This window comes from Pinus tabuliformis, chromosome 4_2 (genome assembly GCF_031772625.1).
Source record: "Pinus tabuliformis cultivar Carrire ecotype Pingquan chromosome 4_2, CPIR1, whole genome shotgun sequence".
Classification (NCBI taxonomy): domain Eukaryota; kingdom Viridiplantae; phylum Streptophyta; class Pinopsida; order Pinales; family Pinaceae; genus Pinus; species Pinus tabuliformis.
This window is the reverse complement of record NC_142304.1, coordinates 415,970,670-415,990,113: the sequence shown is the minus strand read 5'-3', so window position 1 is coordinate 415,990,113 and position 19,444 is coordinate 415,970,670. Positions and strand designations below refer to the sequence as shown.

Below are 19,444 nucleotides of genomic sequence, written 5' to 3'. Positions count from 1 at the left end.
GATGAAAAGATAAGAAAGACGAAGTGGCATATCCTTTTGGTAAATAGAGTCGAAACCTAACTTGATGAAGAAGCTTGGAATGCAAAGCAAAAGTCAGCTAGTGATAAACATTACCATTCCAACCTACCACATTGATGCATAGAACTAGTGAAAAGATCTTAACAATGCCATTTCATCCTCCACTCAAAATCAACCAGCATATGATATAACCGTCAAAGTAAAAAGAGCAGCAAACAGTGATTAAAAATGAGTGAACAACAGTTTTTATCTTCATTAACAATTGTGGTTACATCAAAGTTTTAGAGGGTTGAATGCCTCTCGAAAAAGGTGTAGCAGTCCTGGAAAAGGAGAAATATATCAGCAGAAAAGGATGTGGCATCCCTAGCATAAATTTGAGCAACAGCTCAGCAAAATGAGCATTCCTTCACCAACTGCTCTTCCTCCCTATTACCTGAAGATAACAGTCTTTGGATTTCTAGGTGATCTCTCCACTTGAACTTCTGATTTGCAATTGAGGGTTTTTATAGTTCCTCTCCATCAACTTATTTGCACTAAATGAATATAGAGAAGAATCTAGAAAGTTTTAGATCCATTATTTCTCCAAGAAATTATTAAACTATAGGTCTTGGAAGTAGGGCATTCCAAAGCTTAAGATTTCCTTTGATCTTTGATGTCAAAATGTCCAAGTGTCATCTTCTCATGCTAGATGTCCCAATAAAAAATATTTTTCTTATTTCTTATGCCATTCTCAAGGCCACTCCATGGTATGCCTCCCTTTATTAGGGCTGGTATATCACAAATAATAATTAAAAATTTCCTTCTAAAGTGCTCCAAGCAAGTCACTCCATTAGAATATTTCTTTTTCTTAAGGTATGTGCCATTATACGTGATTCTCCATGGAATGCTTTCTTGTGGGGCTTATGCATCTTAAAAGACATTCAAAATTATCTTCTAGAATCTTATTAAGAAACTTACTCCTCCAATTATGACATCAAAGCTAGTTTAATAATAATTTTATGAGTGGGTGCGCTATGCTTGGGCTATAGTGAGGGGAAACCTCAACAAAATACTTTTGTGTTGCCATGAATGCACCCAAATTTTCCCTCGATGGTGGATGGTTCATTAAATAACATGTTACTATCCTTGTAGGGGGTTAAGAATTCCTCATATTCTCCTTATATGAAGGACATCCCATCAAAGAGCCATAGAAGTAATGGAAACATGTCAAATCATGCATCCAAATATTTACACATAAGGTCACTTCTCAAGATGTATTTGTTTCATAATCTCCTAAGTCATTCATAATAAATGCTCCTTAATCAATGATAAATTTCACAATAATTTCCCTGATGATAAGTGCTCTTCTTCCTATGGATGACCATGCTACTGGAATGTGGTGAGCAGCTCAAAATGCATCAAATATACAATCTTTACCTCGGGGAAGGTGAGACACACCTGCAATGAACAAATATGTGGGTTTCAAAGGTTAATATTTATCACGTGCAAAACTAAGTCCAAATGTGTGACCTCAACACATAAAAGAAAAGGCACACAAATAGATCTCAGAGTTTGGTGTAGAGAATTATGTTAGCATGTACAACTTGTATCAAGCTCTGAAAATCACATCTTCCTCACCATATGGCCTCGAAAATGCCAAAATAATCCTTGTATTTTCCACAGGGGCTTCACTGGGGGAGCATTATTATACCACGTGGGTTCATATTGGAGAATATATATTGAGGAAAAAATGACATAATGTATTCGGGGATATATAGGGGGTAAAGGATTTTTATATTGGCAAATAGAAAAAATGGAGCTTAAAGTTAATGAAAGAATGGATACCTACAATATCTAGTGAAAGTAGAGGTTTCTTGAACTTGGAAGCTATAGTGGGTTCATATTGGTACGGGGTTAAATAATGTGATTTTTAGAGGGATTTTTCAATATGTAGTCAAATTAAGGGTATTGTTTAATATGCCACGAATGCACGTGATATGTCAAAGATTCCCTGAGTGAATCCCCTGTGGTATTTTCAAGCAGTAGCAACTAGCTCCAGAATATTTGAGGGCTATTGCTATGCATGATGTACTAGTTGACAAGGAAAATGTTGAAAACAGGGGATGTGATCCATCCAAACCTCCATCACCCCCAGTATACTATCCAAACATTCTTTCCCACTTGATCTATAACAAAGAAGATGTGAGTGTTAATATCTAGCTAATCAAGCTCAAGAGGCTCTACAAATAAGGCATGAGCCAAGATGCCAAAATGAAATATAGCATAAATAAAAACCTAATGCTTGCATTATTGAACTTATTCTTCCTATCCTACTCTACATTAGGAAGAAAATATGCTAGGCTAGTTATAATCAAATAACCCATGTAACCATCAAATCATTTCATAGACATCATTAGATCTTCCCTTGTGTTTGGTTATGAAACAAAACAAGGTTACATCAATCATCTTGGACACACAGGTTGGAATTTCCATCATTGTGAGGTTGAAGTCTGAAGTGTGCTCATGAAAATGAGAAAGAAGACCAAAATCACACCAAAAGTGGTGTTTTCTACAGCAAGGTTGCTTTTAAATTGTTGGATAGGGCTGATATAATCATAATCAAGCCATCCATCATTCTTCATTGACTTAAGCAACAAGGGCTTAAGTGGCTCCATAAAAAATCGGCAACAAACTTTTTCGTTGTCATCTATCAAACATGAACATGAAGAATGTAGGAAAATACCAGATCTGAAAAAGGTCCTTATGTTCATGGCATAGGGCTTGATGTAGTCTCCCATGAGGCTGAAAATCCTTGCAATAACACACCCCTTGAAAATGCTGCTGTCCGAAACAAATTGTAGCCTCAAACACACATCTTCTGGCTGGATCTTTGTAATAATTTGGACAAGGGCTGAAGACGTCAACAGCTGGAAAATTTCCACTGTTTTGTTGACAAGAAAATGCACTTTGTGCTGAACAAAGTCAACCCATCAGCGACAAATATGGTTGTTCATCAATTAAAGAGAATGTTACACATACCTCAAAAACCTTGGCTGTCCAAGGTCATCAAAAATAGCATTTACAATACCTTCTTTATGCCTTATGAGGTGGTCTTCAACACTAAGTGGAAGTGGAATATGGCAATTCCCCTCCAACCCCCAATCATAGATGGGATCTCCATGAAAAACCAATGATCCAAATCCCATCTATGCCTTCCAGTAAAAAAGAAAGTGCTCAAATCCTCATCCTTTTGGCTTCCATATTCTGCTTCATATGTCGGGACAAGGGCAGTTGAAAAGTCATCATCTTTCAAGGGTTTCTCTACCATATATATTCCCTTCAAATCATCCATGAGTTCATCATTAAATTCAGAAATTTGAAAAGGTAAATGACTTGCGATCCCTTGCATTCATTATCATAATGGAATCATAAGATACTACATGGTCTTCATTATTCATCTCTTCCTTTGTATCTGAAATATCAGGCATAAATGGTTCTTGCAATGAAGGGGCATGCTGGTCAATGGTCAGCCTCATGAGAATCATTTCCAAGCTTTTCTTGATAAAGCCCACCATATTTTTCCTTGATATATGTGACCAAAGACATCAAGTCTTCACTCGTGTCTTTTATTTCAATTTCAGCCAAAACAACACTAATAGAGTTTCTCTTACATTAAAGCATCAGGGATTAGATGGTTTTTCTTCATCCTAGCAAGCTTTAGCTAGATCCTCAGCCCTTTCTTCTTTTTTATAGCCACTATCCCAATGATTGCAAATTGATTTAATTAACCTTGCAAATGAGGATATTTCCCCTAGACAACAAAGATTTTAAAGCCAATATTGTGCAGCCTCTTCCAAAGATTTTGCATCTTCTGCCAAAGTTTTTGCAAATATCTTCATCATAACATCCTCATACTCTACCTCCAATTTTGAAATGTAATCCATAACTAATTCAACATGTCATGCAACTAGATGAGTGTCCCCATGAAACATTGGAACATGCCCTATTTGAATGTCCCCAGAAAAATCTAAAGTAGGGTACACACTAGCATACAACCTCTCTTGGAATGATGCCATGTCGTTCTTCTTCCAAATCTTCAAAATGAAATGCTGATATAGGATCTGTAAAATATTTGACTGATGTGTTCTAACCACCTTCACACATTCTCCTAGTGTGCACTTCATTGGAGAGTATTTTATTATTTGTGGGTGGTTGAAGTAGTTGCATGGCACACTTTTCTAGGGTGCACATCTCCTAGATGCTCTCTCATCTTCATTGCATTGATATTTCAGCTACACTTGGCATCTTCGACCTTCTTGGAGAGCACCCTCACCTTTTTGACTTGGTACAAATGTTATTTTATTTGAGGTGGTTATGGAGGGCATTTATGGAGGCATGTGGAAAACTTGGAGGGCCACAGGTTTGGCTTTTGCATGCATACTACTTGGTCTTCTTTCTATTCTTGGAGATTCTTCTTAGACGGTGCCCATTTTGACGGTTTCTTCCTGTGTATTTTTGGACATTGTCTTGGAAGGCACACTTATGGAGACTTCTACCTTCTATTTTGGGTTTTGACTACATCCTTTTTAGTGGAGTGCTCTAACTACTTCACATCTTGCATATTCATTTGGGGAATTGGTTTCCTTGGGATTCACACATGTGGATTCATTGTATGCATCTTGTGGACCTTTTGCAAATTTTGGAGGAGGTTGTTGTGGAACATTCTCTTAGAACGATTATTATATTGTTTATTCTCTTATGCATCTTGGAGGGTACACTGGGTGAGTTCTCTTAGCTGGACATTGGAGCACATCCTTGTATCGGATAATTATTTTATTATATTTGGAGTTTGACTGTTGTACTTTTGCAGTTGCATTGGCCATCTTGGGCCACTAGTGGATATTAATATTGAAATTGAATTAAATTAGAAAGCTGATCAAGATTTATTAATGTCAGTAAACCAACAATATCTATAAAAATTGTATTCCTAGCCAATTTTGCAAATTCGACACATATATAATCTACGAGTTTGTGTTATATTTGTTTAGGAATTATGTTGGATAATTGCCGACCATGTTGCTTTTAATTGCTACATACTAATTTTGCAAGTTGTTATTAAAACGTTTGCTACTGATAAAAATGGCAATGTTATATTAAGGAATAAAACCCACTGGTCAGCTCTATGAAAGAGAGTCTGAACCAGGAGAGTCTGGCTCTGCAAAACACTCTACATTGTTCATCAACATTACACATTAAATAAAATACATGGTTTTAGGGAAGTTAGAACAACATCCTAAGAAATAGAAACTAATTCCTATCCTGAGGCTACGTGAACCAACTCTACCTATTCTAGGATATTCTCCATTATCTTCAACACTCCCCCTTAATGGAGAATGGGTTCACATATATGCCTAACATCTCCCTAAACATTTGAAACTTAACTTTTCCAAGGGGCTTAGTGAAAATGTCCGCAACATTATCACATGTATTACAATATTCCAAATGTATTTCTTTAGATTGCACTTTCTCCCTTACAAAATGGAATTGAGTATCAATATGTTTCGTGTTTTTGTGAAACACCGGATTGTTGGCCAGCTTGATTGAACTTTGATTGTCACATCTGATTGTTGTTGCGACTGTCTGTTCTTCCCCAACATCCTGGAGAAGTCTCCACAACCAAACCGCCTCGCACGTTGCTGCACACATGGCTTGATACTCTGCTTTTGCTGAGGACAAGGAGACTGTGTTTTGCTTCTTGCTGCTCCAAGTGATCACCCCAGATCCAAGACTGAATGCATAACCTATTATAGATCTGCGATCATCTACATTTCCTGCCCAATCTGAATTTGCAAATCCTGCCAACATCAGAAGAGTCACTGTAAATAATTCCATAATTTACAATCCCTTGTAGATACCTCAAAACATTCTTCGCTGCATTCCAATGGCTTTCAAGTGGCTTAAACATAAATTGGCTTAACATGCTGACTGCATAAGCCAAATCAGGTCTAGTGGTGGTTAGGTAGATCAAACTCCCAACCAGCTGTCTGTAAAGTGTTGCATCCGCCACTTTTAAGCCATCCTCACATTGCAATTTGATATTCTGCTGCAATGGTACCAGTGCAGACTTACATTGATCCATTCTAAACTTTTCTAACAGGCTTTTGACATACTTTGCTTGAGATAGAAATGTTTGACCTGAATCTCTCCAGATCTTGAGACCTAAACAGTATTTGAGTTCACCGAGATGCTTCATCTCAAACATCTGTGACATCTGCTGCTTGATTTCATCAATTAGATATATAGCATCACCTGTAATTATCAAATCATCTACATATAATGAAATCAGCACTACGCACCCTTGTTCATCTTTCATGGTGTAAAGATTAGGGTCATTCTTGCTTCTATTATAGCCAGCTTGCAGAAAAAATGAATTGATTTTCTCATACCATGACCTGGGAGCTTGTTTTAATCCATAGAGTGCTTTCTTCAACCTACAGACTAAATGTTCTTTTCCCTTCTAGACAAACCCTTCCGGTTGCTCTAAATAAACCTCTTCTTTCAGTTCCCCATTCAGAAATGCAGACTTTACATCTAGTTGGTGCATTATCCAATGTTTCTTGGTAGCTAAGGCAATTAACATTCTGATGGTGTTCAATTTAGCTACAGGGGCGAAGGTTTCTTCATAATCTATCCCTTCTTTTTGTGTGTACCCCTTTGCAACCAACCTAGCTTTCAGTTTTTCTATAGTTCCATCTGCATTAATTTTCGGTTTATATAACCATTTGCAACCTATGACCTGTTTTCCTCTAGGGAGTTCTACCAATTCCCAAGTGTTATTTCTGATTATTGAATCATATTCCTGTTCCATGGCTATTTTCCATTCATTACTTTCATTTGCTTCTTTATAACTAGACGGTTCAACAACATTCATCATACTAGTTATAAATGCATTTTCCCTATATCTTGCAGGCATTTGAGCTTTCCTACCTGATCTCCTGAGTGGTGGGGTGGTGGTTTCAAACCTTATTTCTTCTTGCTGCTGCTGCTGTTGTTGTTTTTGTTGTTGTTGCTGTTCATCCTCTGCCTTTGTTTGCTACTGATCCTGATTGTTCTCTGCATCCTCTTCTTCAAAGTACGGAATGTCCCATCCATCATAGTGCTCATCAGTTTCTTCATTATCCTGCTCATGGAATTTAACATCTCTACTAACAAAGATCTTGTGAGTAGAGGGATTAAATAATCTGTATGCTTTATATGACGAACAATACCCTATAAAAGTACATCTGATGGCTTTTGAGTCTAATTTCTTTCTATCTTCCTTTGGTATGTGGGCAAATGCTTTACATCCAAATATTCTTAAGTGTTTTACTGCAGGCTTATATCCATACAAAGCTTCAAAAGGAGTTTTAAACTCAAGACTTCTTGTAGGACTCCTATTTTTTAAATAAACCACAGTACTCACTGCTTCAGCCCAAAAACCATTTGAAAGATTCTTACCTTTCAACATACTTCTTGCACATTCCACCAGAGTTCTGTTCTTCCTTTCTGTTACTCCATTCTGCTGTGGAGTATGGGGTACTGTAAACTGCTGCAAAATTCCATGATCTTTACAATATCTGATCAGCTCATCTTTCCTATATTCTCCCCCTTGATCAGAATGGAGAATTTTTATCTGTTTCCTTGTTTGTCTTTCAATCATATTTTTAAACTGCTTAAAGTATTCGAATGTATGACTCTTCTTACTTAAGAAATACACCCAAGAAAACTTCGTACAGTCATCAATAAATAGTAGGAAATACACTGCACCTCCTAATGATTTTGTCTGCATGGGACCACAAAGGTCTGTGTGCACTAACTCTAGTATATCCCTCTGTTTCTTTTCTATTCTAATAAGGAATTCTTCTCTATGCATTTTTCCTAAAGTACAAGCATCACAATCATTATGTACTTGCTTTAGCATAGGAAGATCTCTTACCATTTCTTTCCTCTGTAGTAACAGCAAATCATTGTAATTGATGTGGCCGAATCTTTGGTGCCAAAGCTCTTCTGTAGTCAGGCTCGCTGTTGTCAATGCTCGAATCGGTGCAGGTCTCACATCCAACTTGTACAGTCCTCCTGTTCAGATTCCTATAGCAATTGTCTTCATTCCATCTAGCAGATCCTTAATGTAATAGTTAGATTTTAAAAATTCAACTTTCAAATCTTGATCTGTAATCATTGATACAGAAATCAAGTTCTTTGTTATTCCAGGCACATACATTACATTATAGATTTGTTTAATATTACCATCAGGTAGAATGACAGAAACTTTCCCACATCCTTTGATTTGATGACTTCTGTCATCTCCTAGGTAAAACTGTGCGCCTTCATTGATCTCTTCAAAATCCTCCAGCCTGTGCTTGTTCCCTGTCATGTGTGTTGACGCTCCTGAATCTACATACCAGATGTCTGCATCAACATTCTCTTCACGATCTGCCATGAACAATCTCAAATTCTGCACCTGATCACTATTCGCGAGATGACCTGCATGTCTCTTTGGCTTCTACTGTTCTTCATGATACTTATTTTTCCTACATTCCCTGGCAATATGACCCAATTTTCCACTATAAAACATTTTGTTTCAGAGTCGTTTATATTCGATGCATAACTTGGGTTAGATTTGGCTGTTTATGTGAACTTGCTCCGTTTTGCTGTTGTGGACCTCCTTTCCCTTTGTAGAAGTTCTTCCTCGCCACCAATGCAAGATCGGCACTCTGGGGCTTCAAAGTCGATCTCCTCTCTTCTTCCTGCATCAGTATACTTGTCAGCTCTTCAAAATGCGGGATCTTTTCTATGGCATTTATCCCTATGATGAACATCTGATAATCATCAGTGACACCATTCATTGTAATGGTCACAAGATCTGTATCATCCATTGTATGACCAATATCTGATAATTTGTTTTTCAGATCCTTGATCCTTGCTACAAATGAAGCAATCGTTTCATTCTCCTCCATCTTCATGGACAAAATCTTACTCTTGAGGAACAGAAGACGATTTGAATTTCTGATCTCATACAATTCCTTCAGAATTCCCCAGATCTCGTTAGCTGACTTACCTTCTTTGATGTGCGGTATAATGCAGTCTTTCACTGACATCTTTAACATTGTCCTTGCTCTGCTTTCTCGTTTCTCCCAATCTGGGATCGATGCTAATCCAATCGCGGGCCTCGGCTCATCCCCATTCACAATCATCCAAGCACTCTGCGCTTCTAGCAGAGTCTGCATCTTAAACTTCCAATTTGCATAATTGGAACCATCGAGCTTGTTATGCTCATTCATGCATGCTTCAAAAATATTGTTATTCATCTTGGCGATTTAGAAAAAAAATCGACAGGTAAAAAATGTTAAATTTACCCCAGATCTGTGACAGAGACAGATCACTGTTGTTTGATCTCGCAACACACACACAGATCACCATGGCTTTCTTCTCAACCTCTAGTTAACCTCCTGTTGTCAGCTACAACCTTGTTCTTAGCTTCCCCACTTAGCTTCTCTGACAGCTACAGCCTTGTTCTTGGCTCCCTTTGAAATTTCTTTGATTTACATGATCGTCGCTGATATTTGCCCAATATCCAAGACTAGTCGCAATCGTCGCTGATATTTGCCCAATATCCGAGACTAGTCGCTGAAATACACCAATTTTCAGAGACTAGTCGCAACTATCGTAGTTGTACACTGGAAAAGTGCGACGATCGAAAAATGAAAAAATTTGAGAAGTGTAGAAGTGTATCGTCGCGGCTATCCACTCAAAACCTGTGACGATTTTGGTTCAAAGAACCACCCACCAACCAGCGTACAGGTTCCTCAGCCCTGACGCTCTGATACCATGATAAAAATGGCAATGTTTGTATTAAAGAATAAAACCCATTGGTCAGCTCTACGAAAGAGAGTCTGAAACAGGAGAGTCTGGCTCTGCAGAACGCTCTACATTTCATCAACATTACACATTAAATAGAATACATGGTTTTAGGGAAGTTAGAACAACATCCTAAGAAATAGAAACTAATTCCTATCCTGAGGCTACGTGAACCAACTCTACCTATTCTAGGATATTCTCCATTATCTTCAACAGTTACATCCCATTGCATTAGAGAATAAAGAGGAAATACTAAACTAAAAGAAAATAACGGCTTTTTGTAATAAGGAATTTCTTATTCAGTAGGTTTAATTCTGGGCCTCGCCCAGCTTACTCCAATAAATCACTGATTTATCATAGATTAAAAAAAATTGAATTATTCATGTGGAGTGACCTAATTCTGTATAGATGTGTCATATTCAAATTCAATTAACAGTCTGAATTGTTATATCTTATGTGATTTATACCGAAAGACTTCGTTTAATAATAAAATTGTCATAATCTTAAGAGAGATGCATTATGTGTCTTGAAAGTTTAAATGGTCTTTTTATTATAAGTACGAAAGTGGTTGGCTTTCACTATAGAGGAAGAGTTATAGTTATGTTAATTTATGCATCTCTAAAAGGATACCTTGCAGAGTGCTGTTGCTGGGTTGGATAGAGGATTGGTTGCAAATGAAGCTGACGTGATGATTGTGGAGAGTGTTGCAAAGAAGCTCGAAGCTTCTGGAGGCATTGTGGACTTATCTACAGGTCTTGACAAACTGCAGGGAAGATGGCGATTAATCTACAGCAGTGCCTTCGCATCTGGCAGTCTTGCTGGCCTTCGTCCAGGCCCCCCTACAGGAAGGCTTCCCTTGACTTTGGGTCAGGTGCACTAAATAATAAGTGAATCTATTACCTTCTATTAGCATGTTACTGTGCTTGTTATTGACATTAAATTAATCAAGATTTGACACTGACCTGCTTTGTGCAATAGGTTTTTCAACGCATTGATATTGTTGGAAGGGAGTTTGATAACATTGTAAACCTTCAGATTGGCACTCCCTGGCCACTCCCACAGATTGAAGTTATTGCTACTTTGGCCCACAGCTTTGAACTTCTAGGTATGTTTACCTCCATTCGTTTTCTGTTTTAAAATACCTCTGTGCATTAGAACAGTGTGTTTGACATTCTCCCTGTGCGTGGATTAGGTCGTGCAAGTATTAGAATAATCTTTGAGAGGACTATCGTCCAGACAGCAGGTAGCCTATCGGAACTTCCTCCAGTTGACCTACCTCGACTGCCAGACTTTTTAAGGCCACCATCTAGTGTTCGAAGTGGAGATTTTGAAGTCACTTTTGTGGATGATGATTTTCGGATCACACGTGGGGATCGTGGGGAACTCAGAGTGTTCTTGAAATCATAACAGGCAGATTATATAAGTGAAAGCATAGGCCATGTGCCAGTAATAGCAAAAGTTTAAAAATGGCATCTTGCAATATTCAATTTTAACGTATGGCAGGCATCTCTATATGGCCTCTGCATCTTTCTGGAAAAAATAAATACTAGGAATCAAGCACAAACGTTGCCATATCAGAAAAAGCGTACAAATCCACAGAGATAAATAATGAGTGCTCTCTCCCCCTACTATTACCTCTGGATGCTATCACTATGAAGCAATATATAGCATAAAATCTCCATCAAGACCAAATATAAACACTGAATCAAGATACACTGATTGATGCTTTTTCTTTCGTTAAATTCCATTTCGGGGCATATTTTACGCATGGGACATTCTCAGAACGGCCTACTATCAAGTAGCTTAACTATTATTCTAGTCTTGAAATGCTTGGTATTCTTCATCAGTGCAAATTACCATTTCATTGTTATTGCTTCTATTCTTTCACCTATGGTGATTACTGTGAATCAGATTGAATTTTGAATTGAAGTAGGGTTGTGATATTTTGCAATCCTTATAAAATTGGATTTCCGAATTCTTATTGAAGCATTTGGATATCAATTTTTAGTCTTATAATATTGAAAGCTGTAATGCCAACATACTATATAAATCTTTATAACTATTAGTTAGTAACAGACGCTCATTACTATTACTAATAGTTATAAATTTTTATATGGTATGTTGGGCTTTACAAAAGCAGATTTGGTTATTTTTCTTTTGTCTTCTAGGTTCACTTGACATGCCTTTAATAGCATTCCTATATTTAGAAAAATGATTGTGTTATTGTCATGATGCTCTCAATAACTAGCTTATGCAAGTTACTATTGCTGTACCAGTGGTTGGAAACAAAAATACTGTGAAGTGACTTTATGTCAGGACTGCTTATACTGCAAAAGGCTATTAAGTGGAAGCGACGATGGAGGAACCTTCTATTATTATGATTGTACTTTTACAGCAATGATGCTCTCAATAACTAGCTTATGCAAGTTACTATTGCTGTACCAGTGGTTGGAAACAAAAATACTGTGAAGTGGCTTTATGTCAGGACTGCTTATAATGCAAAAGGCTATTAAGTGGAAGCGACGATGGAGGAACCTTTTATTATTATGATTGTACTTTTACAGCAAAACGTCATATTGACAATTTCAACATGGGAGGAGACATTTTTTATTTTGACTCTTGCACATCATAAGATTCTCTAATCCCAGTTCTTCACATTCTGAGGATCACTTGAGCATACTAATAATCTGTCTTCTATGCAAGAAGCATGATGTCTCGTGGGTTTTCCCAGAGCGTCATTCTGACAAGTGAAACGATAATGAAGACCTCTGTAACTTTTTGAAAGTTATCAACGTGCTAATAAACAGACAAAATACACAAGAAGGAAAACAACCTAGTTTTCTCGACTCCAAGTTTGAAAAGGCAGAAAGGAAACAAGCTGGGAAAAAATAGAAATGGACTAGAAAGCATGATAAATGAGCTACATTGGCTGAAACACATGAATTGAAAGAAATTGGCACAAAGATCATGCTCATGATCAAATCTGTAGAGCGAATCTGCATTGAGACATCGGTGAAATAACTGTGCCAATCTTGCAGCTATTGCACTGTTGTGTGTGAATGACGAAATGATAATGTAATAGATGCAATGTCATTAGGAAGTTGGTTATGGATATACAAGAATGCTTTGAAGCAACAATTGGAAGAGAAAACTGAAGCATTTGATCTCCAACTAGAGAAAGATACATGACAGTCTCGCCCAAAGCTTGTCAGTCTCCCAATTGGAGGAGAAAAAGAATGCTTTTAATCTCCCGACCAAAGAAAGATACATGATAATCTTGCCCAAAGCCTATCAGCTTCTGCTATAAACCGCACAGCAGTTCAGCTCAAAGGATGAAAATTAGCACGAGCAGATTCAACGACTGAAGAAAACAAACAATAACTAATATTCCAGATGGTGCACTTGAGAAGACACTTAACACTTGGTAAATTTTAATATCCCCCCGCTGGCATCAGAAAAATACCTGGTCAGTCTGAACTCTGTAAATACCTGATTACTTTGTTGCTATCATTTGAGCACGATCTACAAATTTAATATGTATTATAAATGAACATGATGCCATTCTGCCTCACAGTTAGCATGCTTCCGCCTTTTTATCATTAGAACAAACATGCTTTGCCTGTATTTGTAAAGTTTCCCACCAAACTAGGGAACCCACAGAATCATCCTCATTGCCCAGTAGAATTAGAGCATTGAACTATATTAGTTAGAGCAATAACTAATATTCCAGATGGTGCACTTGAGAAGACACTGAACACTTGGTAAATTTTAATATCCCCCCGCTGGCATCAGAAAAATACCTGGTCAGTCTGAACTCTGTAAATACCTTATTACTTTGTTGCTATCATTTGAGCACGATCTACAAATTTAACATGTATTATAAAGGAACATGATGCCTTTCTGCCTCACAGTTAGCATGCATCCGCCTTTTTATCATTAGAACAAACATGCTTTGCCTGTATTTGTAAAGTTTCCCACCAAACTAGGGAACCCACAGAATCATCCTCATTGCCCAGTAGGATTAGAGCATTGAACTACTTTGACAGAACAATTTCAATAGAATGTCAGAAATCTCAACTCAAATACATAAATATCGTAGCCTAGTGTCTGTGACGGGAAGTTTTGCAAGTAATTGAATATCTTAGACGTAAAGTAAAATAGGAATCTATTCATGAACCAAATATGTGTTGATTATTCATCCTAACGTGTACCAAGGCCCCTTTTAATGGTCCAATAGCAAACTAATCTGCCACTGGCAGAGATCCATGCTATGACGTCAATTTGATTTGTCTCAGGCTTCGTTTCTCAGCTCCTATAGCACTTGGAATGTTTTTCGAGCTCTTTGAAAGGCACTGATGTGGCTTTCCTGATCCGATTTTGTCTCACAAGGTTTCTGGCCGATGATCTTATGATCAACTGACAAGTCGTGGTAATTGAGTGGACTTCAATCCAATGAATCTGTATTTTTCATTCAAGATAGAGTTCCACAGAATCCAAATGAAAAAATAACAGATGAAAACTGCAAATAACTTTGATTCAATTTGAAGAACAAATTACAGAGTCAATTTCCTAAACATTCAACTGGCTTACGGACTCTGCAACCTTCACAATTAAAAATTGACGTTTCAGACTCTAGATAACCTAAGAGTCTCACCACTTTAGGTTCTTAGATGCACTCATGCACCTGCGCAGGCTTGTTGAAATCTACGTAAGATGACCTAGACCAGACTATCAAGAGTTTTGCTTCTGATGCAAGCAGATCACTCAAGGTGCAATTGTGGAGCATATGCAAACTCTAGACTCACTGACTCTGAAAGAAGAGAATGGACTTCTCCTATTTTATTATAGATCTTCAAGGGAGCATAAGGCATCTCCTCGAATTATGGCATCCTGACAAATCACACAGGAATCGTCCCAAAAGTAAACATCACAAATCATACTTTGACTCGCTTTTCCGTAGATTCTTTGAAATGTGGGTCAATCCACACCAAAAATTAGAGAAGTGCTCCAAGTTTTAGAGATTTGCCTGAAAAAATCTTACAGTGGAGATTTTTAGGAATCCCATGGAACCTAAAGTAAAACATAGTGGATATTTTAACTGAAATCCCACGAGCACAGATTGGCTCCACATGAGTCGGCCAGTACGACAGGATACATAATTACCAGTCATCAATAAAGAAAACACACATGGGTTCTCCACATGAACACCGTTCAAGTCTGTTGGAGTCAGAAGAATAATCTTCTATATGTGTGAAAGAGTGCAACTACACATGGGTTCTCCACATGAACACCGTTCAAGTCTGTTGGAGTCAGAAGAATAATCTTCTATATGTGTGAAAGAGTGCAACTAGGGCTAATTCCCCATCCTAGATGCCCCTCCTTTGATGGCTCTTTTCACATTTGGATTCCCCTTGATGGCATCTCCCTTCACCTAGAAAATTAGAAATTTTGCACACCTACAAATGCCTCAAAATCAAGTCGGCTCAGGTCTGCCCCTCTTCAAGCCGGTCCAGTGATGAATAGACATGACTTTTCACCCCATGCCAACCCCTATAAATATAAGCAATGTTCCACCAAGACTCCAGTGCGGGGAGACGCGGGTGCGGGGAGACGCATAGGGGGGACGTGTGGGAGTACCCCCAAATCTTAGGGAAATTTCGGGGGTGCGGGGAGCGTCGAGGTATATATATATATATATATATATATATATATATAATTCAAGTTCATATTCATTGTTCACTGTTCAATAATGAAAGCATAAAAATATTAAATAGACAATTGAAATTTGAATCATTGATCCATCCTCATCATTCATTTTGATACATACATGATACATCATTCATATGACATACTCAAGTGACAAGTCTCATTATTGAATTAATTATTATTCATACATACCATGAGCATTGAGATTTGAAAAAAAAAAAAAAAAATCAGTAATAAAATATTCAAATACTGAAATACATTGATCGATATCATTCATCATTCATTGATTCAATGGTTCATCATTCTACAATCTAGTAATCTACATTGATTTAAAAACTAAATTCATCATTCATCATTCTAGAATCTAAATTGAAAGCAAAACATACTAGTATATACTATATAGTATATAGTATATTTTCAAAGTTTGAACACTAAATTTATATAACTCAAACTTCAAAGTTTCAAAGTTCAAACTCAAAAATAGTTAAGAGTGAAGAGTCAAGTCATCAATATCTAGTGTCGCAACTCAAAAATGAAAAATGCATAGTCAGCACTGAAAATAAAATGATAAATCAGCATCAAGGACTCAATCTCAATGATTGGTCCTCTACATCTATCTGCTGCATGAAGTCATCAGGACCATCAATGGGAATGTCAATATCCGAGTCAGAGTCACTCTCTTCAGTAACCAATGAAACTCCAACCAAACCATGTCGCAGCTCATCTGGTCCATCCTCGTCATCTATCTGTGCACTATCCTCTGGATCCACATCCCATCGTGTTGCCGGTCCCTTCCGATACTCTGGTGTCTTCCTATGTGCAAGACGTAGAGAACTGTGCACTGCAACTAGCTTCTCTGCTCTCCTAGAGGAAAGTCTATTCCTCTTGATAGAGTGGATGAAGCTATATGTGGACCAATTCCTCTCTGCTGCAGAGGAACTAGCAATCTGAGACAATAAGCGAATAGCAAGGTGTTGGATCTCTGGAGCATCATCCCCATGCATGGTCCACCAACCAATGGGGTCAGTCTGGCCTAAATCATTGCGATCTTCCCTTGCATCATGCTTGTTGAAGGGACCACTGAGACTTGCAAATTGCATCCACTGTCTCCTAATTGTTCTCCCTTCTTCTGAACTATACATCTTTGTAATGGCAGCTCGAAATCCCTTTTTGACCTCTGGATCTTCAATGGGAAGAATTCTACCAGTCCTTGCCACATACCATTTTGGGTTGAGTGCATATGCTGCCATGTGCAAAGGTGTATTCATTCGATCCCACCTACGCTGTATAATGGGTCGAATTTGGGTCGTATAGAACTCTAAGGAAGGATCTTTCTCACGAATGGCCACCCTTACTTGATCCAACATAGTATCAAAAGTCTCATATATTTCTCCAAGAGTAGGAGAATCTGTGTCAGTGTAGCGAATGACCTCAACTACAGGACGTAAAAGTGATACCAAATAACCACAATCTGTCCACCAATCATTATCCAATATCTGAATCCTGATTTTCTTTCCTTCCTCTGTCTTGGATTCTGCCCATCTGTTCCAATCTGGAGTTACAACCATGGCCTGCAATGCTGACTGCACCTCCAACATCCTCTCTAATAAAAGAAAATAACTAGCATATCTGGTGTCAGTAGGCTTGAGGAATTCCTTCCTCGCATGAGACCTGTACATGGCTAAAGAGGTATGGTGATTGCAAATAAACATTTGCACATTTCTTGCAGCTATCACCAAGTTAGATACCCACTCAATTTTTCCAATGTCTTTCAATGCATTATTGAGCGCATGCACACAACAAGGGGTCCAGAAAATATGCTTGTATTTACTTTGAATCATTAATCCTGCTGATCTACACACTGCTGCTGCATCTGTCACAACCTGTACAACATTTGTAGATCCAACCTCCTCTATAGCATCACGAAGAAGCTCAAATTGGAAAGTTGCATCTTTGCGCTTTCCAGAACAATCAATAGCTCTAAGAAAGAAAGGCCCCTCTCGGAAAGTAACTATGATGTTGATAAGTGGACGTTTGGCAATGTCTGTCCACCCATCCATAACGATAGAACAACCTTCCCTCACCCATGTTTGCCTCATATTTTCCTTTTGCACATTAATATTGGCCACTTGCCTTTCTAATATCACTGTCCTCAACTTATGTTCACCTGGGGGCACATATGAGGGTCCTGCTGCTGCAATTGCCTTCACCATCTCCTTATAGTAAGGAGAACGACTAACATGGAAAGGAATGCCATTGGCAAAAAGAAATTTTCCAATGGCATCATCTGTATCATTACGGTTCAACTTACCATACATTCCTGTAAGAGTTGGTCCCACTGCACAAGAACGAGAACCTGGTGGAGGCATATTTTTCATTTTTTTTTTGGAGCTTGTGGCTTCATCAATATTTTCATTTTGGTGAGCTTGGGCCATGGCATTTTTACTTGAGAAGTTGCCCTTTGCATCTGCTGCCATTTGCATCCTCAAGAGCTCTGATTTTTGCAATATGGTTAATTTTGAACATATATGAACCCCTTTGCCACCTACACCCAAAAGATGCATCTTGATCCGACTATAACTCCCAACCCAAGAATGACCACAAACATTGCATTTCCAATGGCGTGTCCCACCTCTTTGTTTTCCGGGTTTTGGTTGAGTTGAAGAGTCAGCCATTTTGGCAACATATAACAAAAGAGGTTTGAGTGGATTAAACGTCCCTTTTGCATATTCAGCCAATGCCTTTGACGGGGTTGCAGTTGCAGTTGCACTGGGAGAAACACTCGCTACACTGCTGCCATGGGTTTCATTCATTGTTGATGGGATTTCAGATCCAAGAGGACTTTCTGTTTGAACATCATAATCACTATCAGTATCACGATCAGTGTCACTGTGGCTGCTCATGTTGTAATCAACGATTTTAGTATTTACACTTGCAGGCTTGCAGCTTGTTGTGTCACTGTTTTACTTTATTTTGCAAATATTTTTTTGTTTTTTTGCCCTGTAGAAAGAGTTAAAAAAATTAAAAATTCATCATGTAAATTAAAATTTACAATGCAAATATAGTAGAATTAAATATAAATTATTAAAATTTAAAAACAAAAACATAAACAAAAAATAAAAATTAAATTTGAGTGACTGTCCACTGTCCACTGTCTTTAGCTATTGTCTTTAGTGTCCACTGTCCACACATTTGGTATTAAAATTTAAATTATTTTGAAGACATAATTGAAGACCTATGGCCAAAGGACAATTCAGATATGTGGCTTATGTGACAAGGTTAAAAACACGAAGCAGACCTGAAGTAATTTAAAAATTTTGGGAAGCCTCAGCCTGTGGAGAACCCTCTTTGGAAGCAGCGGTTGAAGTACTGGCTGGAGCAGCCTCAATGGGTCGACTTATGAACTTATAGTACAGCCCTCGTGAAGTCCTATTGGAGACAACATTGAAGACTTGTTTGAAGCATCTTGAAGTCCTTGTTAAAGCAGACTTCAAAGCCCTTTATACTATAAAATTAAAAATACTAAACAACAGAAAGCTATGGCGAGAAAAGAACAGAAAATGAAAGATAAAACTAAAAGTCTCTACATATTGATTTAACGAAAAAAAAACTTTGACGAGAAGAAATGGGTCAGCTCAATGATTCTGCTCATTTGGGGAAAAGACCTCCAAGAAATGGCTCTCAATCTGGAACCTCAGAATGAATAGAATTGAAAGAAGAGTTAAAAAATATTCCCAAAATCTGTTAAGTGTTTCACTGTTTTGGAATGGAGTGAATCTAAAATTTAATGAAGGTGGTCAGCTAACATCATAAAAGAACTCAAGGTAACGACAGGCTGTTTGAG

At 37.9% G+C, this 19,444-nt stretch overlaps 2 protein-coding genes across 3 annotated transcripts in view; one reads left to right on the top strand and one right to left on the bottom strand.

The window, feature by feature from the left end:
• LOC149169721 (plastid-lipid-associated protein 6, chloroplastic-like) overlaps positions 1-11,845 on the top strand; it is a 56,029-nt gene extending 44,184 nt beyond the window's left edge. Inside the window, exons 2-4 of one of the 2 annotated variants that reach the window (XM_089427153.1) lie at positions 10,520-10,765; positions 10,873-10,999; positions 11,087-11,845. In XM_089427153.1, the coding sequence (XP_089283279.1) occupies positions 10,520-10,765; positions 10,873-10,999; positions 11,087-11,301 (588 nt within the window). In that variant the 3' untranslated portion in view covers positions 11,302-11,845. The remainder of the gene's footprint in view (positions 1-10,519; positions 10,766-10,872; positions 11,000-11,086) is intronic. The other variant, XM_089427154.1, reaches the window with a different exon arrangement.
• Positions 11,846-16,178: 4,333 nt separating this feature from the next.
• LOC149169720 (uncharacterized) lies at positions 16,179-18,503 on the bottom strand. Its single transcript, XM_089425307.1, has 3 exons — positions 18,047-18,503; positions 16,516-17,938; positions 16,179-16,413 (listed from the first exon to the last, which is right to left on the bottom strand). Exons 1-3 carry the CDS (start codon positions 18,501-18,503, stop codon positions 16,179-16,181), a joined length of 2,115 nt encoding a protein of 704 aa, XP_089281433.1.
• Positions 18,504-19,444: the final 941 nt, after the last annotated feature.

What these genes read in the sequence shown, in the direction of transcription:
- LOC149169720 (XM_089425307.1), bottom strand. Translation starts at nt 18,503, where the DNA reads ATGAGCAGCCACAGTGACACTGATCGTGATACTGATAGTGATTATGAT. An exon ending in TGCAAAGGGCAACTTCTCAA is followed by an intron (nt 17,939 to 18,046) that starts GTAAAAATGCCA and finishes GTTCTTGTGCAG; the next exon opens with TGGGACCAACTCTTACAGGA. An exon ending in TCTGCAGCAGAGAGGAATTG is followed by an intron (nt 16,414 to 16,515) that starts GTCCACATATAG and finishes TCTTGCACATAG; the next exon opens with GAAGACACCAGAGTATCGGA.